Below are 27,791 nucleotides of genomic sequence, written 5' to 3'. Positions count from 1 at the left end.
CCCTGAACTTTCTGAGAGCACCGACTTACAAAGCTGCCCGTCTGGGCAGGCCGGGACCACCAGTTGGGAGCGTTCGGCTGAATTTATAAGCCGGCTGAAAAGCTAAAACAACTGATTTGTTGTGAGAGAAAAATACTGTTCGGTAGCTGATAAGCTGAAGCTACTGGCAACTGCTGAACTGCACAAGCACATACCATAGAAATGCATACTGTTCCGGCATTTCGACTTGCCAACAAACTTCTGTACTGGAATAGATATTCGCGTTAACCTTCAAATGAGCTGTTGTTCCGAATGAACAAGATAATATTGGCGGCAATTCATACATCTGATGAAATTTCGCTATACCTCTATTCACAGCAAACCTTAACACGGTTACGACGGCACCACTGCATATACACTACCTCTACGAGAGCTCAAACCCGGTGTTCGAGCTGATGGCGTAGAGCAGCTTGCTCCTCAGCGTGCTTGATCGCTTGTACGTCGGAAGCTGAAGGCAACAAAAAGCATTAGAAAAGAAGTTAGAAATGCATGCCAGGATATATGAATGCTCAATGGCCACTGATCCTAAGAGATTTGACTTGTCAAAGAATGAACTCAAAACAGATTACAATAGCAGCAGAGCGAAGAGATGATACTGATTGAATGCAGACACACATGTAGCCATACCTTGAGCGTATTGTAGCATGTGGAGGCAGATGGAAGGCGGTCTACATCTTGGCCTCCAATTGAAGCCCAAAGTGTTACATCACATGGAACCTAGGCCAATGAGAGAAGATTGATGAATCAGATAGAAAAGAACAAAATAATACATGGATTCAACCCTGTTGCCAGAGTTTTCATAGTTACAGAACTAAAACCAATACCATCAAGTACTTCCTTCAATGAGATAATTAGCGTTAGCTCCATACACAAATTTAGAGGGTATCTGAACTATGCAACAAATCAGTTTTTTTTTTTTGGTTGAAAAGCATGCAACACCTCAGTTGATTCACTAGTGCAAAGAAAGGGTAAAGATATCAAGGGCTTAGAAGTTGCTGCACAGCAGCAATGCGGTACGCCACACCTTCCTAAGTCAATCTATCACATATCCCCAAAACAGGAAAAGTTCTTGCAATCTGCTTGATCAAACCTTATGTATTGTGAAAGAAGGCTGCAGGTACTTGAATCCAAGTAAGGGAGCTCGTGAACAGCTTGTCACAAACTTCAGGAGCAAACAACGCTCTGTTGGCTTCAATCCTTTGATGACCTGCAGAATGAGTACAGATGTGAGAACCATATAAGCAATAATTTATTTGCTGCTGGTAAACAAAAACAGTTATTTAACAAAATTGGGCTGAAATACCAGCAAAGCAAACAGACCAAACCATGTAGCACTGAAAAGGGGTGGACAAATGCTACACATGCAAGTAGGCCACAGTAATGCAGCACAATGACAGGAGTGTATATGGCAAGTTTCAGCTGCCGGCATGTCAGGGTCACAATTGTATTACAGAATGAGAACACCAAATGATATTTTCCAAAGTTATCATCAAACAAGAAGCGAACGGGCCTCTAGCTGAGTTGGTTAGATGGTCCCAGTAGCACTCCTCAGGTTCTGTCACCATAACCAAAGCACAGGTCAAGGCCCAAGCCAAGTCGTAGCTGTGGTTGGTTTGGGCCCTCCTACTTGGGGTAGTTGCAGTGGTCGCTAGCCTAGTGGTAGTCTCACAAGGGTTACAGGCCCCTGGGTAAGGGCGGGGCAGAGGTTCGGGGGTTTTCTCGACCTGTGTGAGAAGGTCTTCTCTCTTAGAAAAAAGCCCGAGGGCTGTCTTACCCCCGCAGGTCGAGTTTTTTTTTATCATCAAACAAGAAAATACATAAACAAACTCCAGCGGTTCCATCCATTTTCCAAATTGGGTGTATAATTTGCATGAACATAGGTAACCAAGCTAATAGCCCTAGGATCTTTTCCATGTTATATGCAAAACATGGTCTCAAAATATAAGAATGCAAAACAGGAAATAGCAAGAAGCCATTAATGCAAAATGATCAAAATTATACAAATACATATACCTCCCAGAAGAGTTTAACAGTTCGACTTGACACCGTATAACCACCAGTATACTTAGTGTTGTTCCGCAGATCATCAACATCAAAATCCTGCAGCCCGCCTGAAAGTAACTGCATGCGGCAATGATAATTAGCAGGGTTTTGAAATTGTGGGCTATCACAGTTTCAGTTTTGGGCCTTGGGCATTCACGCACTAAACCAGCTAATACGTTGTATGCCATAATTTTTTTGAGCTAGTCAATTGTTGGTTGATATATCAAGGGTGCTAGGGTATTTGGCCAGTTCTAATTGGTACTCTTTACCAAAAAGAAGCACGATGTGTTATTTACTCAAGCGCATTTTTGAATTTCAATTTTTCTTCATTTATACCTTTTACATCACAATTTCATTTTTCAAAAAGTTTTACAAAATATTTTAAGTTAGAATTTTTTTCTTAATTTTTAGTAATTGATTCATTCAGAGTTTTCTACTTTATCTACTTTATTTACTACTGTCAGTTCAAAGATCAGGTTCCACGGTATAGCAGGGGCAATGCCAGTTTCAGTAGTATCCAAAATTTAGAAGAGAATTCTCTCAAAAAACAGAAAGAAAGAAAATAGAAGAGAAATACCTGATTAAATTCATTTGCATTAAACAGGCTTAGCCAAGATGGTGAAATGAGATCACTGAGTCCTCTATAAAATGCATTTGCAAATGGAAGTATCTGCAAGGACAATGGTATAAAAAAGCTTTCTTACTGGTACAGAAAAAAACCTCACAAATCATAAGAAAAATGGACCAAGTCACAACCTGGCGGTTAAGCTTGAAATCTGCCATTGCATGAACATAATGCAGCTTATTATCATTCGTGACAGATGTACTTTTACCACCAGGTCTCAGCTCATGGATGATTCTTTTACCACCCAACTCTTCAGTTACAGTAAAATCCAAACATAGATCCTCAACATCCCCATCATAGTGCTGTTTGGTAGAAAAGTAGTTCACATTATTCTTACAAAAAAGGTGATAGCATCAAAATTTATCATCTCATTACATGCATGCTATTTCATTAAAAGAAAAACCAAACTGGCACCATATGCAGTCTTTACAGAGGTAGCTGATAAAAAAACTAATATGATATATAACCTCTACAGAGAGAAACCACATCAATACCAAAAGTACAACCAATTTTAACAAGGCTTAATAAATGTCAAGATCTTGTCAAAAATATGAGGAGCAACAATAAATGCGTAGCATTGATCCCTAACATGTGAACACTGCAAACTACAAATACATTGAAAGAATGATAAGGAAAGCTAAGCAGCACTAGTGGATAATGATTGATATTTATAAATAAAACGGTACATATACTAAAATAAAGGGCTGATAATAGCCATCCACCGATAACATGATCATTTCAATGGAAAAAGTAATATTCTAAGTAGTAGTTTAACTTGCTTGTATCTTGGGAACCAAACCAAAACAAAAATCTATAGTACCTTTAGTTGCATAAGATTTCTATAGAGCTCAGGATCAAGTGTTGATAGCTCATCCAAAAAATTATACCGCCCAAGAAGTTTCTGCACAAATACCGGTGAAAAAGTATAGTCCAACAGAATCCCCTCATAGAGTGCTTTGCCGACAACTCGACCAAGAAACTCAATCATATCAATGCCGTTATCCAAAAGCCTAGCAGAATTGCTAGGAATTAAGCTGGTATCAGATGCTGATGTTTGTGAAAACAGCCCATACCTATTGAGTATTGTGAGAAATAGAAAAGGTTAGAAACATTGCCTTGATGAATGACAGTACTCTTCACTTTTGAGAAAAAACAAGTTGTATATTTAAGGGCTAAAAGTTCTAACAGTATGCTTACTCCGGACTAAAAGCAGTCTTAGAAAGATCCGTTAGGAACTCCTTTGAGAGACCACCATAGTCCAAACCAGCTTCAGGAAGGCCGCATTCACTTACAAATGACACATGAATGCAAGATTTCAACTTTGACCTTAGGCAGTTCAACTGCCTGTATCCATCTTCAATTATATGGCCTCGACGTATAACTATCGCAATAGATCCCGGACCTGGTCCAGATATTTCACCAGTAACTCTTCTTGATGCTTTGTCTGACTCAATAAATTCTCTAAACATCTGCACTCTGGGTAAACGACATAAAATGGTGTTAAGAAAAGTTAGGATTGCATAGAAATGTTTATGTACTAAAATTGTGTGCTGCATGTAAAAAGAATATATGTGCTATTATAAATAAAATTCACGACGAAACCAAAAATGAATACAAACTAGTGAGATATGTCTGTCATGCCATAGCAACATAACAATAAAGCTAGACAATTATCATATGACCACTACATGAGCTCCAGCAGCGGAAAAGGTCTGGGTAACTTTTCATTCAATAAATCTCAGATGAAAACTGTTAGAACTTTGTACGCAAATTTAAACATTTTTGGTAAAAGGGCTGACTTTGGCCATTTTTAAAGGGACATGTGTATCAAACTTTCCACAACCAACAGACAGAATTACCAGGTAAACTTTGTGAAATATCATGTACCTACAATCAGTGATAGGAATTAAGAAGTATAAGTTTTTAAGTTTTGATACAGCAAGAAAATTGCTACTAAAGTGAATCATGGTGTATAAGTATCTCTTTAGGGGATCTGTGTGTGAGAACAGCAACAAAGAACAACCAATTTCAATTGTCAACTGCAAAAAGGAACTCAGGACAGGTTGGTAAGGTAGGTATGAACAATTAACTCAAAGATCATAAGCTTAAGTTTAGGATTTTTTAAAATTTCAAAATATCAGTTCAGTTAAGTTTACGATATCTATGGAAGGTGTTGACTTTTTCTGGATCTAAATACAGTAAGGTACCTCTCCTCAAACGGATATACATGTGGTAATGTGGTAAGCACAGAGCTCCGGGTAGGAATTCCTGAAGAATTATTTCCTGGAAAATTACCAAATGCTGCCTCGTGGGCCCTGGCAGCAGCAGCAATTGGAATTCGACCATTTCTAGCAGGTGCCAACCACAAAGAAATTGGACAGAACTTATGCCTACTATCCCTTTCATATAGTAGATTAAGACATCTGACAGATACATCCAGAAGCGGTTTGCTGTAGCTTCCACCATTCTGAACAAAAGAATTGTATACAAATGTATTAAGTGCTGATGCGATCTTCCGCTGCTGCTCTAAGGTAAAAGGAACCTGTAAAGTCAGAGAAAGCAAAGAGTGCCATCAAAAGGTGAGGTGACTAAGATATATAGAGATGCGCATGGGCACAGAGCATATTACCTGCTTCTCATAAAACTCAATATCATCTAGCACAAGTAATAGGTGCCCATATATAGCACAAAAAAGATACATCATGCACGTTAAGTCCTTTCCAATACCTTCAGATGCATGTCTCATAGCTTCAATATCCCATAAAGTTAATGCATCATCATTAGACTGCTGAGAAATTAAAATATTATCTGGCATTGTGCCCTCCTCTGAATCATTGGATTTTCCTGTAATCTTCTGGAGCACATTTGCCCACTTGGTTGCTGTGTCCTTGGCATTCCTTCTTTGCCTCGTGGAGGATACTTGCTCACCTGAACTACTTGTAGCCAACTGTTTATCCTGTCCTGTTTCTTGTAAATTCTGGATTGCTTGGCCAAAAATGGATATTTCTAGTGCCCCCCATAAATCAACAAGAAATCCAGGAGAGAATGCAAGCATATTGAGAATAGGCAGCGCGCCGATAGAAGGGTTGAATGATGAGAAAATTCTGAGCAAGTGATAGTAGAAGCATACGACATCTGACAACTTTAGGCTCCGAATTGGATCATAATTAGTTCCCCTGCTGCACGAAACATCCTCCTTTGCCAATGTCAAAAGCTTCCTCAGGTGCCACTGCTGGTAAATTGGCTTCAGAAGGTCCATAAATAATGTTCTCATGCTGCTGCCATTTGTATCCCCTTCCTCTGCAATAGATGTCTCAGCATGGAAAGCGGTATTACCAACAGACATTCCCTTGCTTTTCTCAAAACTTTCCAGTAAGTTTTGGGAAATACAGTTAATAACATCAACATATAAGCAAAAATCTAGCCCTTCAATGAAGCACCCTGAATTGGATAAATCATCATGATTGGTAGCTAAATTTACGATATTTCCAAGAGCCCAACCAGAGCAAGGAATAACAGTAGCGCCAACAGCTGAAACCTCTGACTGCTCCAATTTTATTATATCTTCAAAAATTTTATCCTTGGAGATCTGCCACCACCTGCCATGGCTTGATCAGTTCCACATTTACAATATGCCATCCTTTAAAATAAACAACGAATAAACTGTGATGGTTCATGTAAATTTAAAAACACTGACTGCTGAAGTAGGTAGCGAAGCAATAATACCAACACTACAACACCTAGAAGGATAAGTGTCAAGAATTCATTAAAATCACAAGTAGCACGGAACTTAATTATTTTTTTTTCCCTAGATATAGAGAAAATGCTGAAGTTTCTTATAAACACTATGGGAACTTGGAGACGAGTAGAAATGAGACTAGAATAAGATTGGTATCCTTTAGCAATTGCATTTAGTTCACTTATGACTAGGTCAGCCACACTATAAGTTAAAAAGTTGTAGCAAGAATCATGTCATGGCATATCTTACAACGGTGCGCCAACATACAGAGCAATACAGAGCAGTATATTGATCACAAACAGCAAAGTGCTTCTTACAGTAAAACAAACATCGGTTAAGAATTTAGCAGATATAAATACACTACTTTGAAAGTTAGAGGGCTCAACTAGACGAATAATTCTTACTATCTTGTTATGTCAACACAAGAAAAAATAGTAGTTGAAAGTTCTGAATCCTTGGAGAGTCAATGCTTTCACAAAAATCAATCCAATAAAATAGAAAATGCCAGAGCTGAATTTGTCCATACCAACATTAAGACCCTTACCAGTAAAATATTGAGACACGGTTGCAGCACAGAAATGTGCTTAAGAGCAGGTAACAGCAAAGGTGGCATGCGTTTGCATAGATATGGTATTGTGAGTATCAGTGTGAAGTATTCCTTTGAAGCACCATTCAGATCAGTGCCCCTCTCTGCTTTCTTAGAGTGGAATGGGCGCAAGGCTAAAGTGACTGCACTAGCAGTAATCACAAAATGATCATCTGTTGCAGTTGCAGTTGCAATTGCAGAACTTTTCTTCCCTGAAGTAACATGAGGACCAAGACATTTTATATATTGCCTAACACAATTATATGTGCCACTCTGGCATGTACCTATAAATTCAATCAAACTCTCTACAGACTCATCTGCAGCTCTAGTGTTTTCACTTTTTAAGCTTTTCCATGTTTTGCAGTCAGTTAAAGACACAGCCAATCTCATAGCAATAGCAGTCATGTCAACCATGCTTCCATCCTTGAAACAGGAATGGTCGCACCTGGCAAGTATGAAAGAGCACAGTGAAATCAGCTTTTTTGCCTGATAAAGCCAAATAGACCTCTCTTCTGGCATACCCACAGCAAAGGAACACAAATTTTTGCTTGCATCTACAGAGAAAAGATACAAGTCAGTTGAAAAGGAATGCGCACTGATCAGAATAAATAAGCATAAGGAACCTGCCCCAACAATTTGGTGTTCTGCTGTAGGACTAAATATAATGAAGTTAAACTTTTGGCGCATAGCTTAATCTATCGTATAGCAAAACAAAACTATTGTGGTGGACATCAAATTCCCCAGTATCACATACTAATATTTGAATACTCATAGTGTGGATGTTTTCAAGCTTATCATGCGTCTGTTGTTGAGCTACCATCAACAAGGTCATATTGTGACTGGTTAGACCCATTTCTTCGTACAACCAAAGCTTGGAATAAATCTTAATTTAAAGCACTGAATTCAATTGATTTGAATAATATAATCAAATAAAGTCAGCACCAAAGGAACTGATTGTCTGATAGTAAATTATATCAAAGATATTACTCAGTACCATAAAGAGGATTGCCAAGGTGGGAAATACCACTCGATGTGTTTTCACCCTGCTACACTTTTGTATATTTCTCTTAAAGTGGGTAACTTATTTCAAGTATTCAGCCATCTTGCACAGGGTTTGAGGCTTTGAGCAATACAAAGATTACGTTCCTCAGTATTAACCGCAAACAATCAAGTCACCAAACAGAAAGGTCAAAGCAAAAGTAGTAGTATTAAAAAAGACATACCCTTTGAGTTTATGCTATTCAAGATAATCTTGAAGCATGTTAAGATAGATTCCACGGTCTTGCTCCGTTGTCCCTTGTACCAGCTACAAGGTTGAGTAATGAAGAAAAGAAATGGCCTGAGCATCTTTCTAGATATCCATTGAGTTGTCAAGTCGATGTTAGGCTCATTCATTAATAGTCTCCAGTCTTCATGGAGCTGCTCTGAAACCATTCTTATAACATAGTACCTTCTCCATATTCGCTGGCATAAGAAAGAAAAGAACAGTGACCATCCATTTGATGAGTGTGCAGTATTAAAAGAATAGTTGAAGAAAGCACAATCATACAGCCATTGCACATATTCATCCTCATGATGTCGTAGTCCATGAATGTTCTGACTTCTGACTGGGCTTTGTTTAATTTTGGACATATTCTAGATTGATTAACTACAGCTTCTGCATAAAGCTTATCACTAGTGTTCATACCCTCTGCATATTTAGTAGAAATATAGTGTTTTCTGGATGCTTTCCATGCATTCCCATAATGTATTATAGTAATACGAACTGAACAATGCACCTAACACATCCGAGTATCAATCAGTCCATCAGCCTTTGCCAAAATAATATACTCATGAGCCAAAGAATTCCTCCCCCTCTGCAGAAAGACATCCAGATCAAGCGTGTCTATAATTCAAACAAGCCACGGGCCTTTAGATAGATTAAACTACACGAAAAAATCGGACCTAAAATCAGCATCATGACTCATGAGCAGCGAGCGGATTTCAGAGCTCAGACAGAAATTGGTGGGCGGTTGGGTGGTTAGGTGGGTACCCAATACGGCAACACCCATGATGGGTAGAGCAGGCAGCGGTTGGGGGTGGCGGCGGCAGGTACCTGGATGGAGAGGGCTGCCGCGGCGGCGCGGCGGAGGTGGCTTCGGAGCTGGCGCTCCTCGGAGACCTTCTGCAGGAGCGCGTCGCGGGTGATCTCCCTCGCGCTCGACCCCCGAAGGGAGACCTGCAGAACAGAGAAAGGAAATAGTGAGCCAGCTAGGAAGGGAGGGAACAGCGGAGGGAGAGGGAAGGAGGCGGGGGCAGGGACCTGGCGGTTGCCGGCCGGGGGCACCGACATCGCCGGCGGGGAGCGGAGGAAGGAGGCGGGGAGGTGCACGCGTGCGCAGGAAGGGATGGACGCGCCCACGAGGCCACGACTACGAGCGGGGTTGTCGTCACGGCCTCGCGGGTCGACTCGCGAGATTCGACTGGAGTGCTCCGTTACGTTAAAAAGAGGCTATTTCTGACCTCTTTAATAAAAAAAAGTGGCAAATAGCAAATGTACGTCAATGTCATCAAACCGGAACTCGTAGCAGTTGTAAAGGCTAAAGTAGCCTCTACAGTTTCGAGCATTGCCTATTTGCAATTACGTTTTATAAAAAAAAATTGTAAGAGGTGGATTTTTTTCTAAGAATCTATTTCACATATTTGTTTGAATTAATGGCATGTTTGGTAAAATTCCGATTTCCTAGAAACATTTTAGATTTGTTTTCTGCTGAACATGTTTTTTTTTCAAAAACAATTAGAATCACTTTTGTGAAATGAGTTGGCTCACGTGGTGATTTCTGAAGAGAGGATGGTAGTTGAAATATAGAGGAAGTGAATCGAACCACATTTTGCATGATGCTCCCCGTGTAAGAGAAGCATTTCTCTTATTTTCTTTTTTTAAACGAAACGGACATAAAAGCTACCGATTATATTAAAAAAAAGATGAGAGTCCATATTGAACAATACAACAAATAAAAAATAAAAAAATAAGAACCCAACCTTAAGCAACTCCAACGAACATGCGCGACACCACTCAAAACACTACAAACTCCAAGCCACTGCTCCAACACTACACACCAATCAACCATCGCAAACTTCGCAACTCATCGTCACCTCAGCCACCGCTTGTCTACTACATGAGGCGCTAAGTGCATATATGGGTGTCATTAGCTTACGTCACGGACCTCAAACAGCTGCATTTTCTACTGCCTCTTGCAGATCATCAACGCCCTCCCTTTCTCTCAGGTCTTGTTTAGTTCACCCCCAAATACCAACTTTGGCACTATGCAAAAAGAAGATTTCCCATCACATCAAACTTGCGGTACATGCATGGAGTACTAATGTCGACGTAATTAAAAACTAATTGCACAGTTTTGTTGTACTTTGCGAGACGAATCTTTTGAGCCTAATTAGTCAATGTTTGGATAATAATTCACAAATCCAAACGAAACGCTATAGTGTTGCTACAGTATTTTTGACACTTCAAAGTTGGGCAACTAAACAAGGCCTCATTTTCTGATTTGAATCACTTGCCAGAAACAATTTCTGCCAGGGATCACGTCTTTCTATGAGAAAACGTAATCTAGAATCCCTGCCAAACATTTCGTACATATTGTTAGGTGGTAGACTTGTGTACATCTTATGTCATTATATGTAAAGCAAAGTCATGAAAAGTTAATCAAAATGTAGGAGACTGACATGGAACAACTCAGGGGTGTTTGGCTCCCCTAGGCTAAATTTTAGCTCCTGTCACATCGGATATTTGGACACTAATTAGGAGTATTAAATATAGATTAATTATAAAACTAATTGCACAACCACTAGGCTAAATCGCGAGACGAATCTATTAAGCCTAATTAGTCCATGATTTGACAATGTGGTGCTACAGTAATCATTCACTAATGATGGATTAATTAGACTTAATGGATTCGTCTTGCGATTTAGCCTAGAGGTTCTGCAATTAGTTTTGTAATTAACTCATGTTTAGTCATCCTAATTAACATCCGAACATCCGATGTGACAGGGTTAAAGTTTAGCTCTTGGTATCCAAACACCCCCAGTTCATGGAAGTTCTTTTTCCGAAATGGACCAAAAATATTTTGTTGCGCGTAGACTTTCGGCAAATGCTCGCAAGCTGACAGTTAGTTGGATCGAGCCGATATCTTTTTTTCCCTTGTACACGCTACAACATAATGATAGCCAGCCATGATATCACGAGCCTCCCGTGATTTCGTAATCTGCCAGGTACCGTCGCATCATGAGTGACGCAGAGTTCATTCCATGGGGTTTCCTTTTTATTTTCCTTTTCACACGACCAATATGAAAAGGCTGCAATTTCACATCTCAGCTGTCTGAAAAATGGTTCAGGTACCTGGTGCATGTAGGTGCAGAACAGGAATCACAGACAGCTACAATTTGAAGATTAACATGGCAGTCGAATCAACGGGAAATGAGGATCCTCGATTATGATTTATGTGAATGTCACCGCTTAGGAAAGCAGCAAATGTAACACAACAGATGCCATCTGGGCTTTACAGTTTACACAACAGACATCAATCGGACACCTTATGATAATTACATGCCTAACGCTGTCAAGCAAGGAATGAATGTACACTTGACGAGAATCAGTATTCCGCATTAGCAGAGCTTTCTATCGGGGTGTCTTGTCTAGCTATAGGCAACAATCACGTCTATATACTGTCACGGCGCCTTTGGCGCTCCTGTCTCTGCTGCACTTGTGCTGGAGAAGACAAACACGTGAGTTCATGAGCTGCCTGCCTGAATAACAATGGAAAAGGGTAAATGGTTTTGAACTTACGCTTCGCTGTTGCTTGCAGAAACGTTGTCATTCTTCGGTGCCATCAGTGCTTTGTTGTCACTTCCACCCTGAGAAACAGAAGAATTGCTCTGAGGTTACGAAAATGTTCAAAGCTCAGAAATGTGTGCTCAATATTTAGTAACTGAACCTGCTCAATTGCAACCGCAGGAGATTCAACTTTTGCCTTGGGGCAACTTCTCAGCGTACCCTGCAGGCACCAAAGATGAAGTGGTCACTATAAGTTCAATAGGATGTCCACTTCCAGCAAAAACCAAATACTATATTTAGGAATCAGCAGTCAAATCCTGATAAAAGCTTAGGGGTGGTCAAATCTTGAGAGTTGAGATAAGTTCATAGCATAGAGAACTGGTTGCACTTTCTCCCAATCTCTGTGCAACTGAAATAATAACAGTCGAAGGTGCAGTTTGCTAACAGTACTACAAGAAAGATGGGCTCCCTTAACTTTTCAAGCGTTAAATGATACCTCCTGTTCATCTCCAAAGAAAAATGTGACTATTATTCTGACATATCACCATTAAATTGCAACAGCAGACCTCCATGGGGGAGGCATTATTTATCTTAAAAGATAAGGCACTGCAGCTAAAGTTCATATTTGACGACTTCAACAAGCAACATGAGCATGACTAGATATAGCTCTGTATTTGTAATTCAGCGGCAACATGACATGATTTTAACCAGAAACCACGCATGCACCATTGCTGCGAGCACACTAACAGCAAAACAGAATTGCTACCTTAGCATGTCCTGTTACACCATCGCAACAAGCGCAGCGTTAACCATGCTGTGGAGGACTACTTTTCCAAGTTTAATCATGCAAAAAAGATTACACCTGAATATTATTGTGTTCTCCCTCCATTCACAAATAGTCAACCAATTCGCTTGACCTAGAATGTTGTCATGTCTGTTTAGACTTGTCATATGAAAATGATATGTATATATTCATCTTGGAAAATGCTTTCATAATATCATAATTCATTTGGTTTCACATATATAATTTTACTAGAAATTAATGGCCAAGCGGCCCTTTAGGGACTGTGTTCGCATCCATACCACTTTGGGACTGGAAAAGTTACAAGAAAATGCATTAAGGGATTGTCTATCTATATGAAAATAAATATGATCATGTCAGCCATCAGAGAGAGAGAGAGAGAGAGAGAGAGAGAGAGAGAGAGAGAGAGAGAGAGAGAGAGAGAGATGTTTAAGCATGTAAATGTACCTTGTTTGCCCACATCAATCCACAAGCATTGCACAGAGTCCTTGGGCCAGCAGGGCCACGGCGCATTGCTGGGGTCATCTTTTCACTAGTACCGCAGTTCTGACACCTGCAGAATATTATTTGGAAAAAAAAAGAGGTCAATTTTCCATTAAATGGTGAAACAGGTAGAAAAGCGTATCAAGTGTTAACTAATTGAATACAAGACAGACTTTGATTCACGAGATACGAAATCTAGGCCTGAGCTTTGGGAACCAGGATCACAGCCAGGACCTGGAGATTCTCCCTCCAGACTGGCCCTTCCAGCAAATTGCCCCTTCCGGCGCTGCATCCTGAGAATAATAGAAAACACCACCAATTATTAATAAGACATCTAATTTACCATCCAATTTAGAGGATATGCTAGTTTGCTCCATGTTTTGACATGGAGGACTTTTACGTGACTATGTACCATGCAGTTCTGAGGATATGCCTTCCTCTGCATCCTAGGCCTAGACCCCTAGCTATCCCTATCAGGTTCCAACCTAGGTTATATCCATGTCTTTGAGCAGCATATGGTCTGACATCCAACAACCGCTATATAATATTTGTAGCATCTTATCATAGAACCACACTATTGCTATCGTCACTGAGCAATTTTCATTCTCCGATGATATTTACAAGACAAAGAAATTGACCAAACACCCCAAAAGAAAAAAAGGAAAGAAAAGAAAAACGACAAGCAAGTAAAATTAGGAGCTTGGACAAAATCAAGTTCCCTTACTGATGAATATAATCTGGTCAGGGTGAACTTCAAGTGCGAGGAGAAAGACTAACAGCACGTGTTTTTGGTCATCACAGTAAAACGCTGAGCTGAGTTGCATCTCCAGTGAAACCAATTGTCGTGGTCCAATAATGATCATTTATTTAATTAAGTGGCAGGAGCATGGCGTGCTAATAAAATAACAAAAAACTACTATCAGAAATAAATTCCGCTCCTATTGGCACCAAAATAATTTCATTATTAGATATAATATGAAGGATTGCGAATGATTGAAAATAAATACTGGTAGCCCACACCTACAATTTATCTAGACCTTTTTCAATAGAATTTCAAAATAAAATTGATGCTTGCTCAAGACGAGATACAAACCTGAGTGCAACTTCTTTGCGAACTGCATAACGTATTTTCTTATCAAAATTCCTTTCCTTCCGTTTTTCACGGAACCTAATTAGAGAAGCAACCCTTTTTGCAGGAATGTCTGTCCTCCGAAGTATGTCATCATACCCCTGCAGAAAGAATGCTAAGTTGCTAATTAATCATTGATGAAGAAAACACTGATAAAATTATTGTCATACAGACTGCAGAAGAATTTATGCGTACCTTGTTCTCATTTTGATTAGGTAAAACCATGCCAGTTGAACCAGGTGGTAGTTCACCACGTCCTAACAGTAACAGGACAGCTTGAACCTGGAAACCAAACTGAGCTTAGAAAAAACACAGATGGATATTCAAGTAACATGGTAAAACATATGGCTTATGGCACTAAGTAGTACAAATTACCATGCTGTTTTCTTAATGTGCTCCTTATAGGGGAAAAGGCAAGCTATTTCAGGGTTGCAAATTTTCCTCAAGCCAAAAGGACTAAGGACTGTATCCAATTTACAGAAGTAAACCAAAACTATACGACTGGTCTTACTAACAACAGCACTGTGCTGCATAAAAGTATTGCTATGTACGTCAACATTAGCACAAAATTTGCTTCAAAACTCAAACCCATTAGGCCATTACCCCAACACAAACCATTTCATTCGCCGATGAAACAGTACTCGGTACTCACAATTGATGCCACGTCAGCAATATTTCGACAAACCAATATTGACTAGCGAACTTCAACCCCACCAAAAAATCAGGTGGGAACAGAAACCGGCCAGAATGAGCTGTGAGAACAGCCGTGCAAATCCTGATGTTCAAATACGTGCACCATTCGACAAGGAAATGACTCCAAACAAAAAACAGAACATCGAGCACATATCCAATCGCGAACGACTTCAGCTAGGCACGTCAAATTTCTGATTCGATCGCACGAATTCTCAAGCGGCACATTTCCACGTGAATTGCAAAACAGAAAGAAATGAATTGAGGGGCAGACCTTGTCGGGGGTGACGGATTCGAACACGTAGACCTCGCCCTGGAAGAGCAGCGTCAGCTGGTTCGGGTTTCCAGGCAAGACCGAGACGGGCGCCGGGACGGGAGGCTCCACGGGCGGTACAGGCACCGGCGCGGTCGGCTCCTCCTCGTCCTCGTCGTCGATGTCGTCTTCGTCGTCGTCCTCCTCCCCGGTGTCGTCCTCGCCGTCGTCGCCGGCGGGTGCGGCGGCGGCGGCGGCGGCGTCGCGCATCTCGGCGTCGACGTCCGCGTCGGGCATGGCCGGCTGTGGCGGGGAGCTCGCAACCCTAGATTGGGGAATGGAAGGCCGTGATGCTGTGGCTGTGGCGGGTGCTGTAGTGGTGTAACTGGGGTCCAAGCTCGTGGAACGTGTGGTGATGCGAAGGAATAGCTGAGTAGGATTGGCCTTTTGCGTATATAACCTCCAAAAGATTCCTGTTTGTTAAAATCTCTGCTTTGAAATTGAGCCTTTGACCTCGTCTCTAACGTTGTTCTATCCATATTCGCAAAAAAAAAAAAACGTTGTTCTATCCATTTCGTACGGAAAAGATTTTTTATCATGAAAAAGACCCTACCAATCTTATAAGAACATAAGTCTTTTAGTACATCAGCAAACATATGATATTTTCAATACGGATTTATTATTAGAGTAACATCATAATTATGTCTTCAATCTTATGTTATTCTTAAGAAAAAAATCGCATAAGAAACACCTTATATGTCACTTGTTTGAGATTTTACGTGAGCCATTTTACAAATGCATATCCCTACTTGATTTGATGCAACCCCCAAAGTCTACATGCTTAACCGATTTTCATTAATACATGTCGAGTCAAGCTTTTGTTCAAGTGCTCGAATTAAGCTTATTCATGCTGTTGCAATATTTTTTTTTGGGCAAATAGCAAAATTTGATGTGATAACTTTCAGGTCCCATCAGCATTTTTTTTCGTGGAATAGCAAAAAATATTGATACTATACTTCTGGAAGTACGTAACTTTGATAAGGACTACATTGTCGATTCCAAATTGGTGCAAACAAATAGAATCAACTAAGCACGTGTCTACTAGGATGGGTTTTGCACATAATTAAGCAGGCGAGTAGACACTTGCAACAAAACAACTTGTAGGGAAATCTCAAAAAAGTGACACCTAAAATGTGTTTTTACAATTTTCTTTATATTATAAAGTTTGACCGATTTTGTTCTAGACCGACTGGTAAAAATAAGAAGTGTTGGCTGTTTGTTATCAATTATCATACAGATCCATTTCTGTAAACAACGGTGGCAATGAGGGACTAGCCGCGTATAGGGTTTAAGATTCGGAGAATAAAAGGGCTTTCCTGTACAAGCTTATGAGTTTTTTTTTGTTTTAATGCAGGTGACTTCGGCATGATGTAGATGCTGGATAAATGACAGCACCTTCTTGTGTAGCACTACCAGTTATCATAAAGTGCATGAACGGTCCTTAAACTTGTCTCGTTGTGTCACTTGGATCCTCGTAATCTTAAAATGTATATTTAGCTCCTTAAACTTGAGCTCGGGTGTTATTTAGATCACTGTACTCTCAGAATGCAGATCTAACCCTCTAAACTTGGCTTCGAGTGTCATCTAGAACCATATCCTCTCTAAAAGCATTGTCATCTCAATTAAATTGATAAAAACTTAATTTTACATAGATATAATTTAATTGTAGTCAAATAAAATGAATTTCAACTCAACATGTGTGGATAATATTGATGTGGTGAACCCAGAAAGGTTTATGATCTTTTAGTTTGAAGGTAATATCTTACCTCTTGAAAGATTATTCAAATTTAAATAACCTATTACACTTACTAAACTAAAATTAGGGGCTTATAAGATAAATTACTGATCGAATATTAAGAGAAGCTGACGGGGCAATAAGACAAGTTTGGAAATGTACCAATGAAAGTAATGGCTTGCTTGAAAGCATAAAATTTTGATCTTATCATGTTCTATTAATATGATGATACTGCATTTCAAGAGTTAGAGACCTATATGACACCCGAAGCTGAAGCCAAGTTTAAGGAGTAAGATCTGCATTTTGAGAGTATAGGCACCTAAGTGGCACCCGAGCCTAAGTTCAAGGAGCCAGATATGCATTTTGAGAGTACGGGTACCTAAGTGACACAACTAGTTTAAGGACCAACCTTTGCTCTTAGCTAAATCATAAGCATACAAACATGCTATATAGCAACCGATTACTCTATACCACCGTTGCCCTTTACAATAATATTAAACCTCAAAAGACTTTCTACGCTCAAGCAGCCGCGCATTGCAACCTTACAGAGTCACAGTCACAGGTCAGCAATGTCCACTAGAGTTGCAGTAAGCAAGTTACGCATCGTAATTCTGGCAGTAGGTTAGCAGCTTTCTAGCATTTTCAATGGTACTTTCAGTCAATGCAGCCTCTTCTTCGCTCCGGGAGGACTTCTCAGCAATCCATCTCTCCATGATACGGCAGATCGCGCTGAGCTGTAATTTTTTTTGTAGGTTAGGAAAAACATGGTGCTGTTACAATATGTTTCATCATGTTTGCCGTATTAAACTCTGCAAAAGAAAATAAATGCTCCAACATCTCCATGAAGTATTTTTTGGGAGGATACAGATGCCGATACCCCATGCTTCACGTAAGCATCCTCAGCTGACATCTCCACTTCTTTGTCAACTCTGTGGTTCTCAAGGTCATCTTTCATGAGGGTGAACTTGCCTAACAGAAGAGATACAAAGTCGTTGAGAGATGAAGAGTTCATATCAATTCCTTGTGCTTGTGCCAGCAAAGGTGCTAAGATACACCAGAGAGCGTTCCGAGCTTGGTTATCATCACAAACCAGTGGAAGAATGTCAAAGAGTCCCTCCAAGAAGGGTAAATCTGAAAGAATGAAAATGCCAGAGTATTGGGATAGCACAAAAGTGATTTTCAAATGGTAAGATGCATTCTTCATAAAATGTGACCAACCGTGAGAGAGACTAGGCACAATATGCTTTCCATCTGCCAGAATATTTGCTAGTATGATCACCACAGAAGCACAATAGCTTGAAACCTGAAGCAGAGTTTGCAAATAAAACACAATTACCATGCTCTTGTTGCATATTATCTATAGGTATAGAAATTTCAGGTATCTAACTGAGTATACAAATTCAATAATTTGTAAGCGTCCGTTTTCCCATTTCATGATTTTACTGATGGTAAAGGTTCATACCGAAACAAGGCAGTAAACCAGACTGTGTAACCTAAACAGGATTCTGATGGTCAAATAAAAAAAAAAGGAAGCATAGTGCTCACCTCAAATTTATCAGGTAACTTAATTATCTTATAAAGCACTTGAATCAGCTGGTCACTTGATGACATCACTTCTAAACAGCTGTCTGTTGCAGATAACTCTTCAATGAAATGAAGGATCAAATCAAGAGAGACGGACCTGAAATGTGTTCATAAAATGAAAATCATATATTTTTATTTCTGTCCCAAGTTATTAACTTGAAATTGAAGTAACAAGGATAATAACAAGGGCATATCAAATCAAAACAAAACCAGGAATACAAGACAGATCAATCTATAAGAAAATAAGAAACACCTGCAACCTACAAAGCAAGGAGGGATTTTAACTTTGCATCAGAAGGAAGATTAGAATATTGTAAACAATTATTATTATGGTTGGAGCACAAATCCTCATTTCTAGACCTTCAAAAACACTGGATAATCAAATATGGCACTCTTATTACCTAAAGAAAATTCTCCAAAATACATAGTGAAAACCTGAGGGTATCAAGAATAAATTCAGTACAGGCAACAGATAATTTTTTTATGGATAACAGATAATATTATACGAAAAGAGCATGTTCTAAAATTGGTTCAATTCACAAGAATACTGCTCATCGTACCTGTCAAATTTGCTCTCATCTGATAATTTTTCGATCTCACTTGCTAACAAACTGATAACATGGTCAACCAATCCCACTTTTATCAAAGGCTGAAGAAGAATGGCAGTCACATCTTGATTATCAATGACAGTTGATAGAAAGTCAATGCTCTGCAAGCGGTTTAGACAAAAAAAAAAGAACAGTAACAGAGTAAGTAAACTCCACAGAGAATACAAAAAGTCAGATGAGCTGATATGGTTTCAGCTAAACCAGATAATAACAAGAAGGCAGCAACAATTGTGCTCAATGGTTTAAATTTGTATTAAATCATATATGCAAACAAATACTAGTTCTAAGAGGATAAGACTGCGAACAACACCATGGCTGTGAGTTTGTTCACAGAAACAGAGTAAAGATCACAAACCTTTAGCCATTCTAGAATATAGTGTCATGTAATTATGGAAAGTACAGTACACATTACTGACAGTTAACAGTATTAATAAATATAGGAATCTTATGTGAAAGGCAACTCTAACTTATAAGAATGATCAAGAAGACCAGATTGTAGCAATTGGCTGGTGACAGGAATGGAATAGCCAATAAATTACTCTATTGGCCACAATTACACTGCATCATGATATGGTAAACTCATAAAGAACTAAAATGCAAATACACATGCCATTAGAGAAAAGATAAACTAGGAGATGTAAAACAAATTAGGAGTGACTGCAATACATATGTTCCTTTTGTAAACACAGCTTTATAAACCACTGCTTCTCATGCAAGAGGGCGGTGTGGGAGGGCAAAACACAGGGGGTTGGAACGTTCCTTTTGTAGCTAAAAGCTGTTTAAATCATAGAGATCCTAGAAAAAAATTTATGAAGCAAAATATTAAAAGGAAGCGTATCATATAAAAACCATTTAAGTAAAATGAATGTGTTATTATTTTTTAGGATTAAATCGACTGATTAGTCACAAGCAGACTACATATATGGATTCAGTATTGTACCTTCTCGAGTAATGTAGAATTCAGTGTGTTTCCAACTATCCACAGAACACGTGAAAGAATTTCATCAGGTAAAAGAGCTTCCGCCCAAGAAACAGATGCACCGCTACGAAGAACAGCAGCTAAAAACCTGTTGTACAAAAAGATTATATCAACTATGTCTATACCATGCTAAACTTTTAATGAAGAACTCTCGTTCTAGCTCACGTTTACTTGCCCGGCTACATAAGAACAACAACACAACAACATAAGAACAACAACACAACATCAATTAAAGCTAAGAGGAAAAACACAAGTACACAAGGAAAAAAGGGGGCACAAAAGGCTAGTAACTTTTGGCAGGAATTTCATTCTCTACATTCAGTAGTTTTTACTATCATTTTCTTTGTAGATTGATATGAGAATAACAGCTATACAATTCACAAGTAGATCTCTTTCACAAGTTATGTTTCAAGATGACAGACCTTAAAATGCTAGAACAATGTTGGCACTGCAGGCAATTCACGGTGTGTTGAAGGACTCAATAAGGGAGAAGATAATCAATACAGAGGACAAGTTTCATTTTAGCAAATAAGATACTAAGAAAGCACTCCGTGATAACCATAATTAGTATGAGCTCTACCCCATCCTCATGAAAACCTGACCTGAATGTTTCAGAAAGGCAAGCAGAGTCATCTAGGAATAGTTGACCCACAACCGTCGCAATCAAACCATTTTGCATGCTGATTGCATTAACTAGAGATTCATGACAGGCTAAATTTCCCATGATTCCAATACAGATTTCCTGTACAGATAGAACAAATTCAATAAAAAATGTAAGATATGGCCATGAAAAATTGGGGCAGTGCGGGCAAGGGTACAAGGTAAGTGTGATTTCACCTTCACTCTAGGAGATTGAGTCACATGGAGGTTTGCCAACAGCACTTCAAGTACAAGATTTTTCATCTATAAGAATTAGAATCTGCATTGTTAGCACCACTAGATCCACTTTACTATAAGCATACACAACATCTGTCCTCATAGTAACGAAGATAAAATGCAACCAATTCAAGAAAGCTTAGAAATAAACCAACAAATTCAATTTATCAGGGAACAACATCTAATAAACTCCCTTCTGAGGTTTTAACAATCAAAATTTGCTAGATGTATGCATGAGTAGACTCTTCATTCTAAACCATTCAACTTAGCTTAGAATGGCAGAATATTGTATGATGCACCTCCACCAATGGTTCTAAAACTTTCAACAGTAACAACACTGAATATTGAAGTTGCACCTAGTTATTGAAGGTGCAACTCTTTGTGTTCACATGTTGGTCAACACTCGCAAGTTTTGACGATATAAACATGTTTTAGCATTTAAAGCATGTTCTACCAGTATCAATTTACAATTCAACTAGCTCACAAGAGCAACCCGATAAATTGGGAGATTCTACAATATCCTACTGAATAACTTCATGGTTCCACTTCCACACATATGCCACTAATGTGAGGCTGACATATAGGCGTCCCATTTCTCACATGTGATAGATGTGATGATCAAATTCTCATCAAAACTTAACACTGATAACAAGCTCTGCATAGCGTAACAATCTACAGCACAAACATATAATAGTTGAAATGTACTGATGACATACCATCAGTTCTGCTTGAGGTTTACTAGCAGCAAGGTCCCACAGAATGCAACCACACTCTTCCCAAGGATCCTTAGTCCCAAGTTGTGCTGATTTTACACCCTCTTCTGGGGCAGCTTGCTTAGCACTGTTTTAATGGGTATAAGAAGGAATTTAATGCAATCATCTTGTTGCCAGCATATAAATATCTAACTTGTGAACACAACGCTTACCTGAACTCTTTCTCCACATTTGAACCCTGAGGCAGTAGCTGCCGTATAAGAGAGATAGTGTAGCTGGGATCAACTGTTGTCACATCATCAAGCAGCTGCAGGTCATCACACGAAGGACAACGAGCATTAGTAGAACAGAGGAACCCCGAAACACTTCTTTCTAAGAAGCCAGCTAAAAGAAAAGCCGCCAGTGTTCCGCCGTAGCCGCTGGCCACACAGCAGCACTAACTGCTCGACGGAATGCCTGTGAGGCGGAGATCCCCCGAGCAAACACCCTCGCCTCCGTAGCAGCAGCACCTGACGAGAGAGGAAAGAGGGACACGCACCTCGGAGGAGGGCGCGAACGGAAGGTGCGTAGGGGCCTCGTCCTCCTCGACGCCGTCATCCTCTTCATGCTCCCCCGCTTCTTCCCGTCCTTGCTGTCGCTGGAGCACTTCGTCCTGCGCCGATTCGCCCTCCCCGGGCACATCCTTTCGCGGAGTGCCCGTCGACATTGCAGCGTGACCGGCAGAGGTTAAGCGAACTCGGGGATTCGCCGGCGAGGCGGCGAGGTGGAAGCTAGGGAGGAGGCGAGGAGCTCGATAGGCAACGCTTTCGAGTTTGTTGGAGGGCGCCGCAGAACCGACTGGGCGCCGGACCGGAACTCCAGATGCGCGATCAGCCCACCACCTGACCTTCGCTTTCAGCCCATCCCCAACTGATGGGCTGTTTAGGTGGTCCAGCCCGTGAAGAAAAATGGCCAGTTTGACGGACGCGGCGGTCCAGCCCAAGCCAGCCGCCAGCGCCGCCCCGTACAAAGCACAAACAGCTGCATCTCTAAAAAAAGCACAAACAGCTGCATCTCTAAAAAAAGCACAAACAGCCGCAACACCCTACACCCCACCAGACCCCAACCCCAACCGGCAACCGCTGCGGCGGCGCGGCCTGCTCCCCGGTCGCCATGGACTATTCGCTCGCGGCGCTGAAGATCTTCGGCTCCCAGCTCGCCAGCGCCACCGAGGCACCGTCGTCCGAGGGCGCCTCCCCCGCGCAGATGCTATTCGGCATCCGCTTCCAGCGCGTCTGGATTCAGGTCCCCAATTTCGCCCGCCCCTCCCTCCTCCCCCATCTCTACCCCCATTTCCTTGGCCGGAGCCCTGACGATTTGCAGCGGTAGGCAGGGCGTTCTCCTGTCGGCGGACTACAACGAAGCCGGCGGAGGGCGTTTTGTGCTGGATGACGGCTCCTGCATTGCCGACCTCTTCGTCTCGCCCAGAGAAGCCGAGGGCCGGCCGTGGCGGGCAGGTACGCCGGTTCGCAGATCTTTGCGGGTTCTTTGATCTTGCCTTCTCGGTATCTTTAATGTCGTATGACGGATAGCTTGCGAGAAATCATGAATTGCATATACAACTCTCCCGTTGCCGATTGATTATTCAATTGTATTATTTCTGTGAATTCTATCATTTGTAACAATCCTGGAAAACTTAGGGCTTCGAACAACTGCAAATTGACCTATTTAACGGCTCACCATCACTATCCGCAACCACAAACTGAATAGTTTGCGGAGAACTTTGGATTGTAGGATCTTCACAATTAGCTTGCCAGTGACTTGATGCTGTTAGCTTAAATTTGTGTAACTGAAACACAATATTCACTTCCAGTGCAACATATACACTAGTAGGTACTATATACATCATTTTCTTAATTATCTTGAAAAATTATCTTAACTGACTGACAGATGACATTCCATTTTTCGTTCTATTCTTGTTATGTTGCTTTCTGTGTTACATTATTTAAGCTGGTTGATGACACAACTTGTGCTGTAGGGATGTATGTAATGGTGGTCGGGGCATACATTGCAGGAGAGTCTAAGGAAAACTTCCCAGCTATCAAGGTACCATCTCTCTCCCTCCCTCTCGGCTCTTTCCCTGTCTTCTTGCATGCCCTTTTTTCCCATCCATTTACTGGTAATCGGAGGTTCTCTGTTTGTGACCTCTTTATTGTTTAATGCAATTGATTTTTCATTTTGAATTCAGCAAATGCCTGCCTTTTCAAGTCTAGCTGATGCTTCACTGAATAAGAGCAAAAAGAAAAGAAAAGCCATATGTAGTTTACTCCTCTTAGGTTAAGCCCATCACACAATCTGCTAAGACATGCCAGTGCTGAAGTACTAAAAGTTTATTAGTAGATTCAGTGGTGGACTGTTTAACTGTTTAGCATCTAACTTGACTACGTTCAGGGTGCTGTTGGTTTTCATTTCATAAATCTTCATATAGCATGCCATTCCTTAATTTGTTAAGATATTTGGTTAAGCAGGTTTATAACAATTTCCTTCAACCATTTCAGGGAAAAAGGAAAGTAAAGTACCAGTAGACATTGTACCATTTTATTCTGTTCTGACATGTAATATTTCCAATGCTTATTTAGATCCACCAATCGAGTGTTCCGGTGGATCTGATGGGGAAATTGCACAGTTAATTTTAGATTCTAATACAATCTTTATGTACAAAGCTGCATCTTATTTTTAACCGGTGAGTAATGATATGAACTGGATTGGTGCAGGTGCATAAGATGGTCGACCTCTCTGCCCAGCCGGACCGTGAAGCAATGTGGTACATGGAAGTAGCTGAGGCGTACAATTTGTTCTACGAGCCATTCTTGGCTGCTAGTCCCTCGTCATAACTCATAAGCATTAGCCCTTTGCCCCTTTGATCTCTGGTAGTTGTAATTGTAGGCCTTTAATCTTTTAGAAATGTTATGAAACTATATACCATGGTCAAAGGGTAATGTCTTATGGCTCTGCGTCTAGCAATGTGCCATATCCATGGTCATGGGTTTGGGACCCAATCGTATTTTTAGGACCACCTAAGAATTGGGAAGTCAATCCAACTGCTGAAAAATGGAACAGACATTTGTATATCGTGATACATCTCTGTAGCAGTGCTGGTCTTCCATACGTTGATAACGCGTGTTCAATCCAGAAAAAAAAATTGTTTATGAATAGTTGAATTTGAATACAATTTCAAGTTCCAGACGACACAGCTTTAGAGGAAAAATTCAGCTAGTGCTCCAACTACTATTTCACCAGTCGTCGCCCAAAATGCCCACTGCTCGAAAACAAACCATGCTATATTGACTATGGCTAGGTATACATGGCACATAAGCAGAAAAAAAATATCAGGAATGCCGGGCTATACCGCATTCGTCTCGAGGTATGATTTAAGATGCATGCCAAATATTCCTACAAAAGAAATACCAGGGCGTTACTCTAAGAGTGGTGCAGCAATTAATAGATCTGAAAAATAATCTGAGCTGAAACATAATTTACAGAAGTAACAAAACTTAAGGTTCCTATACTTGCAAAAAATGCTCCTACTGCAACGCAAAATGATCCCACTTGAAGAAGCAGCTCCGCTCTACTTCAAGTCGACGGGAACTGCAAGATTTCCAAAGCAAGATTCTGCATTTTAATCAAGTTTCATGGCTACTTTTGTATCCAAACACGCCAGACTCATCCTCTTGCAGTCATGCGTATTTGTCTTTGTTTGTGTTGCTCTCCTCTTTTCTTCTTCTCAGTTCACATGGACAAACTCCTTTTAAATCTGTAATTTCAAGAGTTTGTGTATGATTTATACGGTAGCAGTACAACTTTTTGAAAATATTTTGGATGTGTAATACATAATTCAAGTACTCAGAGATGAACTGCCGAACAAAAAAAATGCTTTACTCTCTTCGTTTAGACAGACAATCAGCAATCTGTACTTCTTTCGTAGCTAGTTGAATGGATCTGCATAGTAGAGCCTTGTACCACAAGCTCCGAACTGACTTGTTGTACTTGATTCAAATCATTATTTGACGCACCTTCGTCAGGCTATCGCTCTGTTTGCTCCATATTTTTTACCTGTGATTTAAGGCGTGTTTGAATACGAGGTGCTAAACTTTAGCAGGGTCACATCGGATGTTCGGATGCTAATTAGGAGGACTAAATATGAGCTAATTACAAAACTAATTGCACGGATGGAGTCTAATTCGCGAGATGAATCTATTAAAGCCAATTAGTCCATGATTAGCAAATGGTTACTGTAGCACCACATTATCAAATCATGGACTAATTAGGCTTAATAGATTCGTCTTGCGAATTAGACTCCATCTATGCAATTATCTGTGCAATTAGTTTTGTAATTAGACTATGTTTAATACTCCTAATTAGTATCAAACATCCGATGTGACAAGTGTTAAAGTTTAGTATCAACCCTGAGCAACACCATACAATTTTTTCGTCAGGCCATATGCAGAGAAGTAAAAGATTGTGACTGCTGGGAGACAACAGGCACTGAATATACACCAAACCAAACATCCCACATACCCTTTTATTCCTCCTCCTGTCCAAATCACCTAGGCACATTTTTTCTTCTAACACACACTGGTCCATGTAATTAGCAGGATAGAGAGCAAGACCTTCATGGTCCTGCACAGCCTGCTGATACATGGGTTCTTAACGAACTAAACAGCAGACAACATTGGAGGCGAGCATGGGCAACAACTCTAAAACAACACACAAACACAGCCAAAGGGCAAACAAACGCACGATGCAACTAGCTAGGACGACGACACAGTCACACGGCCCATGGGAAACCATCTGAACTAGAGAGCATCGATGGCACCTCCGATCCATGGCGAGAGACGGCCGTCAGATGTCCTGGTGCAGCGCCGCCGCCGCACCTCCTCCTCCAGCTTCCTCGTCGTCTTCCTCGCCAAGATCCCCTCCCGCGCGGCCTTCGCCTACGCACAGCTCTTTCGGGCGCTTCAGGAGATCGACGATAGCAAGGGCCTGCGCCCCATTGTGGACGCCGATCTTCTTGAGCCCCTCAGCCTCCACGCCCTCTTCTCCCCACGCACCGGTCACCTCCCACCGCCACACGAGGTACGACAGGTCCACCCAGCGCGGGTGCAGCACGAGCTCCGCCTGCTCCATGGTGATGAAGCTTTCGCTCTCCCACCTCCCTCCGCCGAACGCCTCGCGGATCGGCTTCCAGCGCAGCGCTTCCGTGGTCATGGTCATCAGCCTGGCCAGCGCCGCCGCCTTGGCGTCGGGCTCCGGAATCGTGGTCGTCGCGCCCGGGCAGGAGAGCGCTCGGACCGCCTCCAGCGCCGACGCCCTCCCAAGAGGCACCGCGGGGAGGTTCCGGTGGCCGCCGATGAGGTCGTTGTACGAGTCGTTGAAGGGGAGCGTGGTCGAGTTCGGGAAGAGGTGCTCGAACCCCGGGGTGCCACAGCCCGGCGCCGTCGGCGAAGGCCATCACGCCGGCGTCGCCGTCGGAGAGCGCCAGCGTACGCGGTCCTCGTCGGAGCAGCCGGCGAGGTGGAGCTTGATGGTCCTCGACGGCGGGCTCCCTTGGTCGGCGTCCTTGGGCGACAGGAACCTGTGGCCCTGGATCGCCATTATCGGCCTGTGTTGTCGCCCATCGTGCGGTGGAGCGCGTCGAAGAGCTCGTCGTGCGGCCGGGTGCACAGGTTGGAGGTCAGGTGGACGTCGACGGCTTCGTACCACGCCTCGGCGAGGGGCGCTGCGGACGCTGCCGCCAGCAGTAGCACGAGCAGGGCCGCCGCCATGTCCCTGCGGCGGGGAAGGGAGGAGGGCCAGCCACGCGCGGACATGCAGGGTGTCCTGGGCTCCTGGCTTTGTGCTTCTCTGTAGTGGTGACTGGTGAGCCGGTGGTTTTGAGTTGGACTATGCGAGTGAAGGCCAAGAGCTGTGTGCGTGCGTGCGTGCGTGCGTGTGTGCGCGTGCGTGTGCGTGTGCGCGCGTGCGTGCGTGCGTGCGTGTG

General features: G+C 41.6%; 5 protein-coding genes across 5 annotated transcripts; 1 reads left to right on the top strand and 4 right to left on the bottom strand.

Moving 5' to 3' along the window:
- Positions 1 to 171: 171 nt before the first annotated feature.
- Positions 172 to 9,492, bottom strand: LOC117836197 (E3 ubiquitin-protein ligase UPL7). Its single transcript, XM_034715573.1, has 14 exons — positions 9,335 to 9,492; positions 9,128 to 9,250; positions 8,256 to 8,496; positions 6,991 to 7,586; positions 5,337 to 6,296; positions 4,915 to 5,249; positions 3,905 to 4,183; positions 3,528 to 3,780; positions 2,839 to 3,009; positions 2,660 to 2,752; positions 2,053 to 2,160; positions 1,130 to 1,246; positions 667 to 756; positions 172 to 487 (listed from the first exon to the last, which is right to left on the bottom strand). Exons 1-14 carry the CDS (start codon positions 9,362 to 9,364, stop codon positions 404 to 406), a joined length of 3,480 nt encoding a protein of 1,159 aa, XP_034571464.1. The 5' UTR covers positions 9,365 to 9,492; the 3' UTR covers positions 172 to 403.
- A 2,001-nt stretch (positions 9,493 to 11,493) lies between these two features.
- Positions 11,494 to 15,588, bottom strand: LOC117835900 (GATA transcription factor 18). Its single transcript, XM_034715225.2, has 8 exons — positions 15,239 to 15,588; positions 14,470 to 14,556; positions 14,239 to 14,375; positions 13,319 to 13,438; positions 13,110 to 13,215; positions 12,021 to 12,080; positions 11,873 to 11,940; positions 11,494 to 11,794 (listed from the first exon to the last, which is right to left on the bottom strand). The coding sequence occupies exons 1-8, from the start codon at positions 15,512 to 15,514 to the stop codon at positions 11,755 to 11,757; spliced, it is 894 nt and encodes a 297-aa protein (XP_034571116.1). The 5' UTR covers positions 15,515 to 15,588; the 3' UTR covers positions 11,494 to 11,754.
- A 1,761-nt stretch (positions 15,589 to 17,349) lies between these two features.
- LOC117839339 (uncharacterized) lies at positions 17,350 to 22,629 on the bottom strand. The gene is made up of 11 exons (XM_034719643.2): positions 22,311 to 22,629; positions 21,985 to 22,079; positions 21,776 to 21,899; positions 21,021 to 21,086; positions 20,786 to 20,925; positions 20,145 to 20,271; positions 19,157 to 19,305; positions 18,558 to 18,693; positions 18,231 to 18,315; positions 17,878 to 18,143; positions 17,350 to 17,746 (listed from the first exon to the last, which is right to left on the bottom strand). The coding sequence occupies exons 1-11, from the start codon at positions 22,476 to 22,478 to the stop codon at positions 17,609 to 17,611; spliced, it is 1,494 nt and encodes a 497-aa protein (XP_034575534.1). The 5' UTR covers positions 22,479 to 22,629; the 3' UTR covers positions 17,350 to 17,608.
- A 195-nt stretch (positions 22,630 to 22,824) lies between these two features.
- LOC117839340 (uncharacterized) lies at positions 22,825 to 24,919 on the top strand. The gene is made up of 4 exons (XM_034719644.2): positions 22,825 to 23,056; positions 23,145 to 23,268; positions 23,790 to 23,857; positions 24,526 to 24,919. The coding sequence occupies exons 1-4, from the start codon at positions 22,925 to 22,927 to the stop codon at positions 24,643 to 24,645; spliced, it is 444 nt and encodes a 147-aa protein (XP_034575535.1). The 5' UTR covers positions 22,825 to 22,924; the 3' UTR covers positions 24,646 to 24,919.
- Positions 24,920 to 26,313: 1,394 nt separating this feature from the next.
- Positions 26,314 to 27,406, bottom strand: LOC117840565 (60 kDa jasmonate-induced protein-like). Its single transcript, XM_072290398.1, has 2 exons — positions 27,299 to 27,406; positions 26,314 to 27,256 (listed from the first exon to the last, which is right to left on the bottom strand). Exons 1-2 carry the CDS (start codon positions 27,404 to 27,406, stop codon positions 26,654 to 26,656), a joined length of 711 nt encoding a protein of 236 aa, XP_072146499.1. The 3' UTR covers positions 26,314 to 26,653.
- Between the last annotated feature and the right edge of the window lie 385 nt (positions 27,407 to 27,791).

Source organism: Setaria viridis, chromosome 9, assembly GCF_005286985.2.
Source record: "Setaria viridis chromosome 9, Setaria_viridis_v4.0, whole genome shotgun sequence".
Classification (NCBI taxonomy): Eukaryota; Viridiplantae; Streptophyta; class Magnoliopsida; order Poales; family Poaceae; genus Setaria; species Setaria viridis.
The sequence above is the reverse complement of the archived record's forward strand: the minus strand, read 5'-3'. Positions and strand labels throughout refer to the sequence as shown.

Bases quoted from the DNA above. Each gene is read 5' to 3' on its own strand.
- LOC117836197 (XM_034715573.1), bottom strand. From the start codon at position 9,364: ATGTCGGTGCCCCCGGCCGGCAACCGCCAG. The intron at 9,251-9,334 runs GTCCCTGCCCCC...TCTGTTCTGCAG, and splicing joins CCCCGGCCGGCAACCGCCAG to GTCTCCCTTCGGGGGTCGAG. The intron at 7,587-8,255 runs GTATGTCTTTTT...TTTTCTCTGTAG, and splicing joins GAATAGCATAAACTCAAAGG to ATGCAAGCAAAAATTTGTGT.
- LOC117835900 (XM_034715225.2), bottom strand. From the start codon at position 15,514: ATGCCCGACGCGGACGTCGACGCCGAGATGCGCGACGCCGCCGCCGCC. The intron at 14,376-14,469 runs GTACGCATAAAT...TTCTTTCTGCAG, and splicing joins CTAATCAAAATGAGAACAAG to GGGTATGATGACATACTTCG. The intron at 12,081-13,109 runs GTACATTTACAT...TGGTGCCTGCAG, and splicing joins GATTGATGTGGGCAAACAAG to GGTACGCTGAGAAGTTGCCC.
- LOC117839339 (XM_034719643.2), bottom strand. From the start codon at position 22,478: ATGTCGACGGGCACTCCGCGAAAGGATGTGCCCGGGGAGGGCGAATCG. The intron at 21,087-21,775 runs GTATGTCATCAG...TAATTCTTATAG, and splicing joins AACCTCAAGCAGAACTGATG to ATGAAAAATCTTGTACTTGA. The intron at 19,306-20,144 runs GTACAATACTGA...AACCGCTTGCAG, and splicing joins ATTCTACATTACTCGAGAAG to AGCATTGACTTTCTATCAAC.
- LOC117839340 (XM_034719644.2), top strand. From the start codon at position 22,925: ATGGACTATTCGCTCGCGGCGCTGAAGATCTTCGGCTCCCAGCTCGCC. The intron at 23,057-23,144 runs GTCCCCAATTTC...AGCGGTAGGCAG, and splicing joins TCCAGCGCGTCTGGATTCAG to GGCGTTCTCCTGTCGGCGGA. The intron at 23,858-24,525 runs GTACCATCTCTC...GGATTGGTGCAG, and splicing joins AAAACTTCCCAGCTATCAAG to GTGCATAAGATGGTCGACCT.
- LOC117840565 (XM_072290398.1), bottom strand. From the start codon at position 27,406: ATGGCGATCCAGGGCCACAGGTTCCTGTCGCCCAAGGACGCCGACCAA. The intron at 27,257-27,298 runs GTACGCTGGCGC...GCGTGATGGCCT, and splicing joins GCTGCTCCGACGAGGACCGC to TCGCCGACGGCGCCGGGCTG.